Below are 16765 nucleotides of genomic sequence, written 5' to 3'. Positions count from 1 at the left end.
TGTTTTGATCTGCCTGGAATAGGTCTCTTACCACTTATAAGGTTTTGGATTAATGTCTATAATCCAAGCAACTCGTTTAGTATATGCTCTCAGTAAATATTTGTAGAAGAAATATAAGAGGAAAGGAATAATGAAAGGAAGGGAATGGAAGAAAATAAGAAGGAAGAAAGTGAGGGATGGAGAAAGGAAGGAAAGAAAAAAAAAGGAAAAGTAAGAGACTTAGGTGTGAAACTAGAATCCCCACAGACTTTTGTGTACTTGCACTTGTTCCCACCTCTCCCCAGCTGAGATCACCTGCTCTGATCCTGCCCAGGGGCCAGGTCCAGAGTCAACATCTTAGCAATTCAGACAACAAATTGCCAACAAGTTGCCTGCCATTTGAGCAGTGTGCTTCCAGGGGATGAATGCTTAATTGTTGATGACCATGAAAGCAATGGTCACCTGCTTCAAGTTCACTTCCACAAACTGAAACCGGGCATGCCCCATTACTCCGTGGCAAACATGATGGTCAGAGGAAGTGAGCAAGTGTTGGGAACTGCAGATTCCCAAAAGTCCACTTGTGAGTCCCCTGAAGCTGACGTGGTAGCCAGGAAAGGCTCTGGAGCCCCAACGCAGAGGGAACTAGTGGCAACGCCATGCAACAGGCAACAGGGCTGGGTGGGAACTTGGGAGCAGAACCAAACAGGGTACTCAGGTCATTATATTCAGGTTCTCATGGGATTCCAAGAGGGATCTATTCTACATGGGGTTTGTCAGTTTTGAGAATGTATAGTGGTGGAGGGCAAAGGGACCAGGTTTGGTTTTGTGGGTTGGGCACTCCCCCTTGCCTTCTTCGAGCCCCAATTGCCTGATCTACAATCAGTGGGGGGAAGGGAATCAAAATTGTGCCTCTTTCATTGTTGTAAAGATTAAATAAGATAATCTGCTTAACACTGAGCCTGGCATGCAGGAAGTGTTCAATTTTTGTTAGCCGTTATTATTATCAGCTAATATGATTATTGCCACCATAAGAATTATTTTCCCAGGAAAGAAAAATCAGCTCAGTTCATCAGAAATTTATATGGCTTTAACAGTGTACTTGGACACAGGAGAGTTCCTAGTAGCAATATTTAAGAGACTTAAACTGGATATAGCCCAGTGCCTGTCAGCAAGAGGACAGATAAATAAATAAACTCAGCATAGCCACATACTAAATTACTCTATAGTGATTTGGATAAACAGCTCTGCCTTGCAGCCACACGGTTGAATGTTACAAACATAATGCTGAGTGAAAGAATCCAGAACAAAAGAGCACAATCTGCATCATTCCATTTGTATGAGTGCAAATACAGGTCAAACTATGACTTCAGAAGTCAGTACAGCACAGCCTCTGGAGAGGAGTGCAGGGATTTTACTCACGAAGGGGGAGAAAGAGGAGAACTGGTAATATTCTGTGTCTAGGTCTGGGTGCTGGGTCCAAGTGTGTTCCCACTTCCTGAAAATTTGTTGAGATGTACATTCTGATTTATGTACTTTTCTAGACCTATGCTGTGATTCAATTAAAGGTTTTCTAGACAAATCAGTTCAGCAAAGAGCTAAGAAACAAAAGTGGGGGAGGAGGACTGCAAGTAGTACATGTAATACTATGCTTCCACCCAAGGGCCTGGCAGCCTATGGAGAAAGGCAGGCAGGCAAACTCGTGCAGACAGTGGATTGTGATGCCTTTGGAAATAGAATCATGTACCAGCTACAGGCACACCATAGAGGGAAACGTGACCAGCTGTTACAGCTGTTGCTCCTGGCAATGCCCCTGTGCTTATGTGGTTTCCTCAGGAGGGTTGCTCTTCCCTGTTCCCTCATTCGCACACTTGACTTAGCATTCAACTACAGGGATCTCACTCACTGCCATCCAGCCACTGCCTACATCTGGGCCAGGCATCATTGGTACAGCACTGAGTTAACTGGTTTTCTTAGCCTCTCCTCACTTTTTCCAAACCACTCTCCAGAACCCAGAGCCAATAATTAGCTTCCTTAGATTGGGTCTTTGGGATTTCTAAGAAGCTCCTGTGGAATTCTGATGCATTCCAACCCATGGGAAGCACTGTCCTACACTGGAACCAGAACATGTACCTGACCATGACCATGTCAACACTAAGAATAGTCTAAGGCACCCTAACTCAGTGGCGTTTCCCAATGTATCTCCAAAGGAACATTTTCAACTTCCTTTTCCAACCTCTCCTTCATTATCCCCAAAATCTTTGTCCAATTTCAATTATACCTCAAAGACACCAAGTTAGTTCTCTTTCTCTGAGTCTGTTTTGTTATTTCACCACCACTATTCCCACGCCTTTGAATAACCTATCGTGCCCTCCACTTCTTGGGGGCTTCTAATCTCCAACACAGCTTCAAGGCCCAGCTCAAATATTGTCTCCATGGAGCTGTGCCTCAAGTCTCCTGAGCAACCTGGTTCTGCAACAGCATCTCACACATTCCTAAACATTATTGTGTACTTCACCCACTAGATTCAAGGGCAGAGATATGGTCCTGTTTATCTCTTTGTTTTCACTGATTAGCACCTGCCTTGGACATGGGAGGTGAGCAAGGATGTGTCTTGATGAAGTGAAGACCTTCAGCATGATCAAAGTCACGGGGGTACAAAGGAGAAGCTATGGGACAAGGGGCAGCATTTGTGGATCTGGGATGGGAATGATAATTCACATTTAATGGTCAGAGATATCTTTAGGACTAAGCTGCCCAACCTACTCACACTCCTTATGTTTTGGTTTGTTTGGTTTTGTTTTCTCCAGTGAACTTCAGTGACTGTAAGGGAAATGACAAGCTTCACTATGAGGTCTCAAGCCCATACTTCAAAGTGAATGATGAAGGTGGCTTAGTTGCCCTGAGGAACGTAACTGCGGTTGGCAAGACACTTTTCGTCCATGCGCGGACTCCCCATGCGGAAGACATGGCAGAACTCGTGATTGTCGGGGGGAAAGACATCCAGGGCTCCATGCAGGTAACTCAGATGTTTGGGATAACTTGGGTCCAAGGAGGAACTTGGGGTCTACATGTCGTATGTGGAAAATAAGTATGTGGTTTATTATTGGCCAAAATTATTTTGTTGTTACATATGACAGAAACCCAACTCAAAAATTTGTGGGAGACTATGGGGGATGGGGATGGGGATTGTGGGCTCAGGCAATTGTGATATTTCTGAGATAGCTCTGCCTTTGGGAATGGCTATATGCCAGTTCCCAAATGATAGCATCAGTGTTGGTTCTTATTTATCTCATGGTTCCATTTTCCTTCTATTGGCTTCACTCTTAGACAGTTACTTCCCTCCCTGCTACCCAATGTGGAGGTCTCGGTAGCTCCATGCCTTTCTCCTAGCCTGAAGTCACCCGAGAGACAATCTCTTCCTGATACTTCCAACAAAAGCTTGAAATTGAATCTTATTGATTCTCATTAGATCATGCATATATCCATGTAATAATCACTGTGCCCATTTGGTCGTGATTCTCTGGTTGGTTAAGTCTGGGTCACATGATTTGTACTAAACCCAGAGCAAAATCAGCCTCACCTAAAATGTATAGACTGAGGGTGAAAAGGGGTTACTTATTACAATAAATTAGAAACCTATTATCCAAGGAAGCAAAATGGATGTTGGGCAGGCAAGAACCACAGTGGTCCACTAGAGTTGTATAGCAAGGCGCTCATTGCTTAGGTCACTGCTCCTTTGCCTGCACTGGTGCCCATTCTTTTCCAGATGCACTGGGATGCTAATCTTGCACCTGCATACATGTTGCACATACTTTAGGAATGCCAGGAGCTTCCCTTGAGGCATCCTGATTATGTCATCCATTGCTACCATGGATTCACCTACTTTTCCTTCACCAGGAGCTCAGAGACTCTGGCTTCTTGATTATAGATAAGGAAGGCACCTAGAAAAATGGCAAAATTATATATATGAAACCCTAAGCGACTGGTTGACTGTTCAACCAGTCGACCGTTTGACTGGTCGCTATGACACACACTGAACACCAGGGGGAAGACACTCAATGCAGGAGCTGCCCCCTGGTGGTCAGTGTGTTCCCACAGTGGGAGTGCCACTCAGCTGACTGAAGGGCACCAGAGGAGCAGCAGTGGCAGGCGCAGTGGAACCAGAATGAGTGGGAGCAGCGCAGCACCCACCCAGGCTTGGGCTCATCCCCCACCACTTGCTGCTTCAAGCACTACTACATCCCCCAAGGGGTCCGGATTGTGAGAGGGCTCATACCAGGCTGAGGGACCCCACTGGTACACGAATCCGTGCACTGGACCTCTAGTATCAATAAAAATTATGTGCCTTATGCTCGGTACCCCTAGCTTTTTCTCCTACCTGCTGGCGTGGTTTTTACCCAGTTTTTCAAAGCCTGTGATTCTCACTGCCTTTTTCCATCTGCCACATTTTCCATACCCTGATTTTTGCTAATTTTGTTGAGTGGTGGAGGATGGGTGGAGGAGTAACACATTCCACAGCTGGGGAGCAGACAGTACAATTGGCAGTGTGAGTATTGCTTACCTGCCAGTGCGGTCTGTGATTTGGAAAGAATCATGTAACTTCTTCATTTGTAGATTAGAGGGTTAAACAGTCTGGGATGGTAAACCAGTGGCATGAGCATTGTCCTACTCTGTCACAACAACCATGGCAAATACTACACATTATCCCTGGCGTGGCCTGAGAATCTTTCCCAATACCGTTCTTCTGGAAGCTGCCACCTATCCATCACTTAGAGATGTTCCTGGATACGGAATCTATTTGCCATCCCTGGGCTGGACAAACTCCATAATTCTCCTTTATTTCTGTGAATCTGTGAGTTAAGGGTAGATAGACAGCTAAAATGAATCCACAGTGTGCCACTGATGTTTTCAAATAAAGTGGGGTATTGGTGAACATATACTATTTCGAAAACCCATTGGTACCACAAAAGCAAGCTTTCCTCTTACTTAGCTATGGTCATTTTCACAGCATCTCACTAACTCATGATATAAATGACAGAAAGTACATAAAGCAATAAAATTGCCAGATGTGCAGCACAAAGTGCTTCTTAGGAACAAGTAAATGGTACAGAGATTCACAAAAGGGGGTTTGTATGTGGGATGGACTGTATTTAGATGGAAAAATTGTTCATCATGATAGGTGGCCCATTCTTAAATCCGGAAAGGAATATGTTATGTATTTATCTTAAAGCAGAGCAGAAGGGATTCTGGGCACTTCTGTGGGCGAACTCCAGGGGTTGAGAGGTCAGGGTTCAATATCATGAGACTCGGCTTTAGAGACACTGATCCAGAGGCAAGCCCTTGGAGCCTGGCCGCTTCTCATTTGCTGCTGTCTGAGCACGTTATTGACAAAGCTCACTGTGGCCGTTTGCTTCTACACAGCACGGTGGAGGCTGCTGTGCCATCCAGTCTGCTCAACTCCAGCAGAACAGGATGTTCATCTCCCCCCTCCAGTCATTTACAAGGTTCGAAATAACCCTGTGAGACCGCCCAGATGTGTCCATAATAAAATCCAAATAAAGGAAAGAAAGAAAAGGGTAGGAAAACAAAATGGCTATTTAAAGAATCCCTGTAAGAAGAGCACAGTCCTTCAGAGATATTCAGTTGGTATTTTTGAGGCCCTACTGTGTGTAGCCAAGCAGACCAAAAACTAGAGGGAGAAATCAGTGAGTATGCAAGTCAGCTCACTTCTAGATGGAGGAGAAAAATGTGTATGTTGATTATGTATCAAGCAGGGAGGCAATGTGAGTGTGCTGTGCCTCAGAGAGAGGAGAGGGCAGGGACCCCAGGTGGTTGTGACAACGATGCTTTCACAGCATTCACTGTGTGCCAGTGCTGCTTCATGGGCCATGAATGGTGACTCATTTAATCTCCCACCCACCTATGAGGCATATACCACTGCTCCCATTTTATATGTGGGGGAAAGTGAGGCACTCAGAGGCAAGTGCATAGCTCTATTACTTAGTAGGACTCTCTTATGTGTCTGCATCTCAATGTACATTTAACATGTATTATTTCTAACCCTCATTACCTCCCTGTAAGGCTGCTGTAGGTGTGAAAAATTGGCCAAGATCCCCTAGCTTGAAATGGACAGAAATAGGATTGAGATTCTGACTTTTCTGTTCAAACACCCATTTCCTTTCTGCCAGTTGGCATATCAGGATGCTATGCCACCTGAATGGCTGTGGCTACTGTCCATTGTTCAGGATGAGTTAGAGCAACATAGAAGGGACAGAAAAAAACAGCAAGTGAAAGTTGTTTGAAAGAAGAAAGAGCCACAATTCTGCATCCCGATGATTCTAAATTGTTCAGCCTCGGAGGACAGAGAGGTATTGGACCAATCAGGCTTGAATGTGTTGAGTTGGTAGCTCTTGGTGACATCTTGATAGAGGTGTCCAGGAGGCAACAGGGAATTTGGGATTGGGTCTCAGGGGAAATAAAGGCATGATGGTAGGGTTTTGGCTTCCTCCCCCCATGATCATGTGACTTCGGACAATGCATTCAACTCTTTAAACCTCAACATCTCTAGGTATGACACAGGGATAAGAATTGAGCTTATATCACAGAATTGTTAGACTTCACACAGCACCAGATAACAGATAACCATCAATATTATCTTTCTTTAACCTCTAGAGAGAGGATAAGCAACTGAAGACTAAGTGTCCTCACTGAGAACAGAGATTGGGGGCAGGAAGAGAAAACAGAGCCAAAAAAAAAAAAAAAAAAAAAAAAAAAAGGAAGAAGAAGAAGGAAAAATTGTTCTCAGAGAGGGCAGTGGAGAACCCAGCATAAACAAAACAGGAGAGATGGGAGTGATGTCCCCATGGTTAAATTCTGTAAGATAAATTCAACCCCAGCAAAGCACAGCACAGCTCAGCTCAGCTGCAGGAACTAGAGCCAGTGTGCTAATAAAAAGATGTGTCCCTTATTTTTACCTGCTACCTGTGACCTCCTTTCACCTGGAAAGTCTATAGTCTGAATCTGTGAAGTCTGATTGTTAATGGTTTAATTATAAACTCTCAAGCTCTTTCTACATTTTTAGTGGGCTGCCCAGATGCTAGTACCTGCCTGGGCTGTGTAAGATCACCTTAGATCTGAGTAGGTGGGAGAGCAGTTTAATCCTGGTCTTTTGACTGGCGAGGAGGAATTGTTATGGGGGGTCAGGGCTAACCATGCGTGCACAGAGCAGTTTCCTAGCCTGAGAAGCGTAATGATGAACCCGACTCACATATGTCTGGACAGCACTGTGGCTTGTCTGCTGTCCTTCTGCCTGGCAGTGATGAGCAGGAAGACAACTGGGTGTTTAGTGGCCCATGTATTTATTTATAATTTCATTTATTCATTTATATAGAGAGCTTCAAAGTTGCATAGAGAAGTTCTGCTTCATTCTTTATAGTCCTTTGGCAGAGATGCCTTTATCTGCTGTGTGACTCATCAACATCATTTTTCAGCCTGCCCCCCACCCCCAATAAAAGCATAATTGATTTAATTTTTGAAATATACATGCATATATATGTGTATGTATTTCTGAAAGAAATGATAGGTTCTATAACTGTAGGCTATGGCAAGAAATTCTGATATCAGTTGAACTCTATGGAGTCAGGCTGGGAAGTAAGAACATCCGGGAGCTTGTAGCAATTAAATTTAAATTCCAGTTTGGAAGCCAAAGACACTGGACCTACTTGCTTCATTTTGAAGTGTGAGAGTCCACATTCTGAGCAACTGTAGCATTTATATCCCAGTGACCCAGCTTCTGAGGCTCCTGAACAAAGCAGGAGACACACAGTGTAACAGAGGGAGAGCTGTGTGAACCCACAGGCTGTGGGCATGCATCTGGCTTTCTGCTTCAGTGCAAGTCTGATCATACCCTTCTCACTCAATGGGCCCCTGCTTCCTCTTCACCCATAGGGACCTTGGAATATATTCTGAAGTCTTTCTATGTGTCTGAAAATATCCTTCACAGTCTTGCCTGGCAGGTCTCTGCAGCCTTCCCTCAAGTCTGATTCCTTTTCATCTTAAGTGGTTTGACCTGCTGGACTGTTACCTCCTCCAAGACCTTTTCTGGTCCCCTTTCCAAAGAAGGGTCTTACCCTGATCATCTCCCTCCAGCACCAATTCAGTACCTTCATGGCCACTTCTCAGTTTGTAATTATGTATCTACTTCCTTGTTTTACACTTTGGCTCTCTGATGAGGCTATCAGCTCTCTGAAGGCAAGAATATAATCTATTCCCTTGTTCCCATCCTATTTCCTTTCTTCTCTAGTTCCCTTCTTCCTTCTCTTCCTCTCCCCTTCTTTCTCTCTCTCCTTCTCTCCCTCCCTCCCCCCCTTTCTCATTCACTTCCTCCTTCTTTCCCTTAACTTTCTTCCTTCTTTCCTTCCTTTCTGAGCTGTAAAACCAGTTCATAACAATATCAATGTCATAGATAATGCAGATATTAAATAAGTAAACATATGCGAAAGATTTAGAGCAGTGCTCAGCACAAGGTAAGTGAAAATGCCAGTTGTTTCTCATCATTGTATCATCAAAGCCAGGACTATAATAAATGCTAAATGAATGAACCAGGTAGATTGAGATAACCCAATCCTTCATCCCTTCTCCATATGACCAAATTTCCTCACTTCTACAATCTGTAGAGAATTCATGATTACAAGGAAACTTGAATCATAACGATTCTTATTGCTCAGGTACCCACTTTATGTAAAACACTGACTAAACTTCTAAGAGATCGTTCTTTATTTCTATGGGTCCACTTAAAAACCACCAAAAAACTTGACAGTATTGGAAAGTTAATTATTAACAATTTACACTTCTTAACTGGAAGCCAGTACATAGTGTACCCACGGGACTCAATCAAATTAAATGCAAATATATGTATGTATCCTTACCTTTTTGTCATTTAAAATCCCAGAGAAAGTAAAATGAATAGAGAATGTTATGACAGAATCTTAAAAAGCTAAATTTAAGACTTATTTGTCTTGATGATCATCATCAAAGTAAACATGCAGTTTAAAAGACGTAGTTTGGCTCCTAATTCAGTTTCAAGAATCAGGACAGAAATAGTTCCAAAAGAAATAAAATAAAATGAGCAATTAGGAAAGGAACAACTTTGGAGAAGTAGTTGTTTTTGTTTTTAATGTTTTAATTAAAAATATAAAACACGCCATCCATTGTTCAGAAGCCAATATTATAATTGCTGCTAATCATGTATCTTGACCCTTAGAGAGATTATACCACTTCACCCACTGCTTCTCATAGTCTTAGAGTTGTATTTGGTAAGAACCTCTAGGGAATGGTGGGCCTGAACCTCAAAATCAGCCTCTGGATGCCCCTTCATTACTATATGTATATGTATGCTCTGGGACATTTAGGTGAGTTCTTAAAGATGATCTGAAGGGATGACCCCAATGGGGATCTAATTACACACTTAGGACTTACTATATAGTTGCAAGGCACTGAGAAGTCATCTTCATCCTTTGAGTTTCAATTTTCATCTGTACAATGGCAATAATACCCCAGTCTTAACTTGATGTCATAATGGGGTACTAAGAATGTAAAAAATATATTGTCCCTAACCCAGTGTTAACAGAGACTTAGAACAAAAATTACATCTATAGATGAGTGAATAAAAAAGATATGGACTATTACTCAGCAATGGACTAATACTCAGCAATCAAAAGAAGATTGTAGCCGAAACCGGTTTGGCTCAGTGGTAGAGCGTCGGTCTGTGGACTGAAAGGTCCCAGGTTTGATTCCGGTCAGGGGCAAGTACGTTGGTTGCGGGCATATCCCCGGTAGGGGGTGTGCAAGAGGCAACTGGTCGATGTTTCTCTCTCACCGACGTTTCTACAATAGCTCTCTATCTCTCTCTCTTTCTCTCTGTAAAAAAATCAATAAAATATATTAAAAGAAGAAGAAGAAGAAGAAGAAGAAGAAGAAGAAGAAGAAGAAGAAGAAGAAGAAGAAGAAGGAGAAGAAGAAGAAGAATGTAATCTTGCAATTTGCAACCACATGGAGAAACCTAGAGGGGCAGTATACTAAGTGAAATAAGTCAGGCAGAGAAAGATAAATGTTGTATGATTTCACTTATCTATGGAATCTAGAAATTTAAAATAACGAACAAATAAAACAAAAACAGATTCAGAGAAATAGAGAACCATCCTTTCTTCTTAACTGAAATACCCTGTGAGCTGTTACTACCTCTGTATGTTTTTTTCACCTTTTCTGATCTCACACATTCTAGACAAAAATATCGTTGCACATTTGTTACTGAGATAAACTCCAATTTTTATCAACCCTGAGCCAACCATCGAAATCACTTCTGTTCGTTTGTCCATTTTGTCATCTCACCTCCAACGTACCTGTCATGCTGCTTGCAGGTGACTTGACTTCATTTGTTAAAGCACCATGAGTATGAGAGCAACCAGGTTGGGGCATAATTAATCACCTTGTCTCAAGACCTTATCACAATGACTGGGCGTGGTGTGGAGTTCTTTGAGCTGGTCAATGATATTGATCTGGCTCACATGAAATATGTTTCACAACAATCAAAGTGGAGAACCATTCTGTGCACTGAATGTGGCTGTAAAGAAATGAGGAGTTTAAAGCTGTAGCTACTTAACATGCACCGATTTAACAAGTGGGGTAATTTCAAAAATCTGTGAAGCACCACTTTTCATGGCAAAATCCTCCCAAGTTACTATTAGGGAAAATTGGTATCCATTTAACTGTCATGCAAAATAGGGAAAATATATATCTCAAAAAATTATGGTATAGCTCCAAAAATTGAGCCTGGAATAGGGTATTAGGCTTTTATATTTTGACACATGCTTAAATTGTTATCTTTATGATTCTTGGCTCCAGAATACTGTTCAAATATAGATAAAAATAAATAATTTGATTCATTAATTTAAGAAGATAGCAGATTGATTTGTGGATCAGAATCTAATAAGTTTATATTCTAAAGAATAATTTTAATTGAAATGCTTGGGGAAAAATAATTGATCCCGTAGAAAGTCTAGATAATTAAAACTAGCTTTTTTTGGCTTGTAGAAACCCAACATTTCACATTTGCACCAGATAATACAAAAGAAAAATTGTAAACCACATATGTAATTTGAATTTCCATATAGTAACATTAAAAAGACAGATGAAATGAATTATGATAATGTATATATTACTTAACTATATATTTATATTTAACACACAATGTATGCATATATTATACTATACACACAAACAATATATATATACATACTAGAGGCCCAATGCATGAAGATTTATGCAATATGCCTTCCTTCACCTGGCTGCTGGCTCCAGTTTTCCTCTGGGACCCAGGACCTAGGCCTTAGCTCTGGCTGCCACCTTTCTCCTTCACTCCCACCAGAGTCTACAGGCTTCACTCTGGCTGAAGCACTATTCCTATAGCTCCCTCAGTCCCTACCCTCCCCCTCATAGTTGGCATCCTATCTCACCCTGCTTCTCAGCCCCTGGAGAGGCTGGGGGTGGGGCCACCACCATCTTTGTCCTGATAATTTGCATATTCCCTCCTGATTGGCTGGTGAGTGTCGCAGAGGTATGGTCAACTTACATATTTCTCTTTTATTAGTGTATATTGGATTAAATTTTATATATATATATATTATCTGTATATTTATATGTTATAAATTTAAAGCAATGTACGTATAAAACCTAACATATATTAGGATACATCCTATCTAATAAAATAGCAATATGTAAATTGACTATCACTTCAAGACACAAGATGGCTGCTCCAATGTCGTCAAAGATGGCTGCCCCTATGTGGACACAAGATGACCACCAGGGTAGGGCAGTTGTGGTAAACTAGGCCAGCCAGCAGAGGAGGGCAGTTGGGAGTGACCAGGCCTGCAGGGATGGGCAGTTGGGAGGGACCAGGCCTACAGGGAAGAACAGTTTGGGGGCAGGCTTGCAGGGGAGGGCAGTTAGGGGTGACTAGGCCAGCAGGGGAGGGCAGTTAAGGGTGACCAGGCCAGCAAGGGAGGGCAGTTGGGGTCAACCAGGCTAGCAGGGGAGGGAAGTTAGGGGCAATTTGGCCAGCTAGGGAGCAGTTAGGTGTTAATCAGGCTGGCAGGCAGAAGCGGTTAGGTGCAATCAGGCCGAGACAGGTGAGCTGTTTGGAGACAGCAGTCCTGGATTGTGAGAGAGATGTCCTACCGCCCATTTAGGTCCAAACCCACAGGCAGTTGGACATCCCTAAGGGGTCCCAGATTGGAGAGGGTGCAGGATGGGCTGAGGACAAACCCCTCCCCCCATACACAAATTTCATGCACCGGACCTCTAGTAATTTTATAAGATATTATATCAATAAGTGATCAATGTGAACATTATTAATGAAATGATTTTTACATTCTTCCTTTCATTCTAAGACTAAGTCTTTGAAATTCAATGTATATTTTACACTTATAGCGCATCTCAATGTGGACTAGCCAAATTGTAAGTGCTTAATAGCCACAGATAGCAAATGGCTACTGAGTGGACAGGGCTGCCCTAGCATCCTATGGAAGATTTATATATTTTGAAAGAGAGATGGAGTCATTCACTGAGTGCCCACCATCTGTGAGAGCATTCTTAGCTGCTGTCACACATATGTCCATTCTCGGATCCTCATGGCCAATCTTATTACTCTGTTGGTAATATGGTTCCTACTCTGCAGATGCAGTAGTTCAGGCCCAGAGAAGTTGTGTAAGTCAGCTAGTCTCCATCTGCCAGCAAATGGCAGAACTGGGAGTTTGGCCTGAGCCTTCTGACTTTATGCAGCCACTGCTATTTTAAGTAACACTACTGACATTTAAAATAGAACTGGTGCTTTCCTATTCCCCTGGAAATACTATAAAATGACAGAGGAAAATAACAAGTGGTTAGAGTCTTTTTAAAAAATGAACATGGAGCTGAGCAAAACACCTAAAGAAATTTTAGATATTGGATGAGTCTTGTATTTTCATGACACTTTTTATAAAAACTTTTCTCATGAGTAAAATCTTTGAGAAAGAACTTCATGAAAACAGCACAATGTTTCCAAATGGAAATGTCTCTCAAGCCATCAGTTTCCTAATTTCAGACCTTATCTTACTCATCTTGATAGTTGTGGAGCATAGGGAAAATACCTTGCATTTATATTTTTAAAAATAAAATTTTATTTTCATAAGCATTGTTTGGATTTAACACTGCCTTGAAGCAGATGGTGTTTTTCCTGTTTTTATGAGTCATGGATCTTAGAGGAACAGAAGTCGAGGGGTGGCTCTCAGATGACAGGCTGGTCAGGTGTACACCTAAGTATGCAAATCCACAGCAATGCCCTTGGCCTAGGATTCCATCCACAGCTAGCTTTCCAGCAGCTTCTGGGACTTTTCCAGTAAAAGGAATAAAGCATCATCAGACATGCATTTTCACCTTGTACCTTTGATGGCATAAGATAATGTAATAGAATGCACATCATTCTGATTTCTCTGATATTCTTCTAACCTCCTTTTATTATTACCACAAATCAAATGTAAGTGATTTCTCAGTGTAAATATTGAAGTGTTAACCTCTTTTTTAAAATGCCCTCTTATCTGGCATGTGGAAATACTTGATCACAATGGGCTTAGCCACATGGTATGGCTGCTCTTATTAGAGATGAAATGACATAAAAAATTCAAAGTTATTAGGAAAAACAAGCTGAGTGATAATCTTGGTTAAATTTTATGTAGGTGGACAAGCCCTGTGTTGTCATGGCACTTTTAAAACACTTTCCTCACAAATAGAGCCCATGGAACAGAACCTCATAAAAACATCACAAGATTTCCAAATGTGAATGTCTCCTAGACTACTCTGTAAAAACCTGATTCTCATTTCTGATGGAAACAAACAAACAAACAAAAACAAAAAAACTCCACTGAAAACAGAACACAATTATTTCTTTAAGAATTTTATTTATTGGAGAGAGACATTGATTTGTTGTTCCATCAACCCATGTATTCATTGTTTGTTTCTTATATGTGTCCTGACTGGGGATCGAACTCGCAATCTTCACGTACCAGAATGATGCTCTAACCACTTGAGATACCCAGCCAGGGCCAGAACACAATCTTTGATAAGGACCATGATTTTCTCCATTTGGATCTTTGGTCTTAATATTCTAAGATTAGGTAGCAAAGGAACAGGGAGAGGATGTACCATTTTTTTTTCAGTTCTTCGCATGGCACAAGGGTCAATCAAATTACATGGTCTTCACCCAAACTTTTAAAGCACAAGTCTGAGCATTTGGAGAAAAAAAAAATAGCAAAGAAGAGCATTATGGCCCCAGCCAACCATCTCCTCTAATCTACCCGCATGGGGTAGTTATCCCTGGACTCTTGGTCTCTGTGGCCTGGCCTTGATTTGTGATAAGTGCTAGAGTGGTAACTCCTCTTGAGCCACTCTGTTGATGCTGATTGACCCTAAATTTAACTGCTTGTTGAGACAAAGCCAATTTGTACCTCAGGTATCACACAGAAAAACAGGAAGCACTTTCAACTGTGGCCAGGGCCTGATCTCAGAGTCTATTTTGTCTTTTTTCAAGCTCCTCTTATAACAGAAGTAAAAACCCTCTGGTTTATACCCCTAGGGATTCCATGTTAAAAATTACAATAACAACAAAGACTGCCTATGTCCTACTGGGGTCCACATTAGTACTGATATTTTTATTTGCCAAATTGCTTCTATCCTTTTTAATAAGATAAGAAGGTAGCAACACTCAAAAAGCAAATAGTATGTGTGCTCATCAAAGTATCAATATGATGATTTGTTTAACAGAAAATAGACTTTGTTAGCACTTGTTCTTCTTTCTCTATCGTGTAAAGGAAGATCAATTCTCCAATAAAAAGTACTGTAAGTAATACTCCATATAGCATTTCAGAATTTGACATATCAATGGACTTACACATAGGCAGAGAAAAACGATAACAAACATGGCATATTTTTGCTCTTAGCAATTCCCATTCTTCAAAGACTGGTGAGTACAACCAACTGGGGAGGCCTTCAGAAGGAGAAAGAGCTTCTCTTGGCATAGAGTAATATGAATATTCCAGGGAGACTCAAGGTAAATCAAACTCAAAAAATTTGAGACTCTCCTCTAAGCAAAAGTTCCAAAATATCCTTGATTGAAAGGCAGCTTTAGCTGGAGGGAGCTTATTGGTCTGACCCCATTGATCTCAGATTTCCTTCCAGCCTTACAATCCAAAAGGGGAAGTGTAGAATCTTCTCTACACTTTTTCTCTTCTACCTACCAATAGGAAAAAAGTGAACCTGAGATTCAAGATGGTGTTTTTCCTTCCTGATATCAACACAGTTCTCCTGCCTCTGGCTATTTATGGAAATCAGATAGTTCCTTCAATTTTCAATTATTTTTGAAGCAAAACCTTTTGACAAAAGGTTGGCATTGTCAACCAACCCCTTCATCATATCAGGCAATTTAAGCTTCTATTGACAGCAGCTACAACTCCCTTTCTTTGAAGTTACAAAGCTATAAACAATGGTAGATCTCCAAGCCACCCAGGAAGAGCCTGAATAAATATAGCCAGGCTTTTCCTGCAGCTCTTCCCTGCCCATCACTCTCACTCCAGATGACTGTGGATGCCATTCTTTTCTTTTTTATTGTTTTTGCCCCCACTGTGAGAGTTAAAACAGCTAATCAGGATGCACTGTTTTCTTCCTTTCATTGTCCATTCTCACAAACTCCAGTTAACAGATAGCTGAGACTTGACTGCTTTTTTATTCCAAATCCCTTATTTAATTTAGACCTTGTTAGCAAAGTCTAGCCCCCACTAGCATGACCATCAGTCTTACTTGCCTAGTTTTCATGGAATTTTCTCTTTCATTCAGGTCTTTAGATATTTTCTATAAAGTGGAAAAGAAGTAAAAAAGAAGACTCAGAAATGGAATTAAAGAAAAAAGGTGCTAAAATTAATAATCCCCCCTATATTTTTATCAAATTCTACATGAATCTTATAATTTCAGTGTTGGTTATTAGGTGAAGTAAAATTAAATTCCCTGTAAGGACAGGGGCTCTGACTGACTTGTTCATTGCTTTAAATCTGGCACTTAATAACTGTCATTGAATACTTATTGAATGACTAAACAAATGTCAGAGATGGAATGAAAATTGATGTTATAATGCTGATCATAGCCAACATTTATTTAAGTCAAACTCAGTGCCAGGTACCACTCTAAATGCATTTCTTACCTTAAGTCATTTGGTCTTTACAACACGTCTGTGAAATAGGAACTGTTATCTTCATTTTATAGATGAATAAAGTAAGATATGGAAAAGATATGACTTGCCCATGGTTGAACAACTACATAGAATATTTCAGAGGCATGCTTTGTCTTCAAATACTCCAAGAAGGCATTCAACAAAATATCTTACCATTTTTTTCAATATAGAGCAATATGAGCTAAACATTACTAAAGTAGATTCAGATTGGTTGAATAGATGCATCCAAAAGATCTGAAAAATAATCTTCCAGCCTAAAGAATGGCTTCTTCATGCAGTCAATGGCTCTGACTAAATTTAACCCAATGATGAAAGTGAAGATATGGAAACAGGTTTTTTTTTTTTTTTTCATTTGTAACTTTCACAGCCTTGAGATCCTCATTGCATGAGAGATTCAAGATTCAAAAAGAAGTCAAGTATCTATAAGGATGGTTTGAAATCAATAAGGCTTTATCAATAGATATAGATGTGGAG

General features: G+C 41.1%; 1 protein-coding gene across 1 annotated transcript in view; it reads left to right on the top strand.

Annotated features, from left to right (window-relative positions):
* Nucleotides 1-16765, top strand: part of CDH13 (cadherin 13) — a 1012190-nt gene that overhangs the window by 359588 nt on the left and 635837 nt on the right. Inside the window, exon 3 of the mRNA XM_036440234.2 lies at nt 2787-2995. Coding sequence (XP_036296127.1) covers nt 2787-2995 — 209 coding nt within the window. The remainder of the gene's footprint in view (nt 1-2786; nt 2996-16765) is intronic.

Source organism: Pipistrellus kuhlii, unplaced genomic scaffold, assembly GCF_014108245.1.
Source record: "Pipistrellus kuhlii isolate mPipKuh1 unplaced genomic scaffold, mPipKuh1.p scaffold_m20_p_17, whole genome shotgun sequence".
NCBI classification, from domain to species: Eukaryota; Metazoa; Chordata; class Mammalia; order Chiroptera; family Vespertilionidae; genus Pipistrellus; species Pipistrellus kuhlii.
Note: the sequence above shows the minus strand (reverse complement) of the source record. Positions and strands in the feature narration are given on the sequence as shown.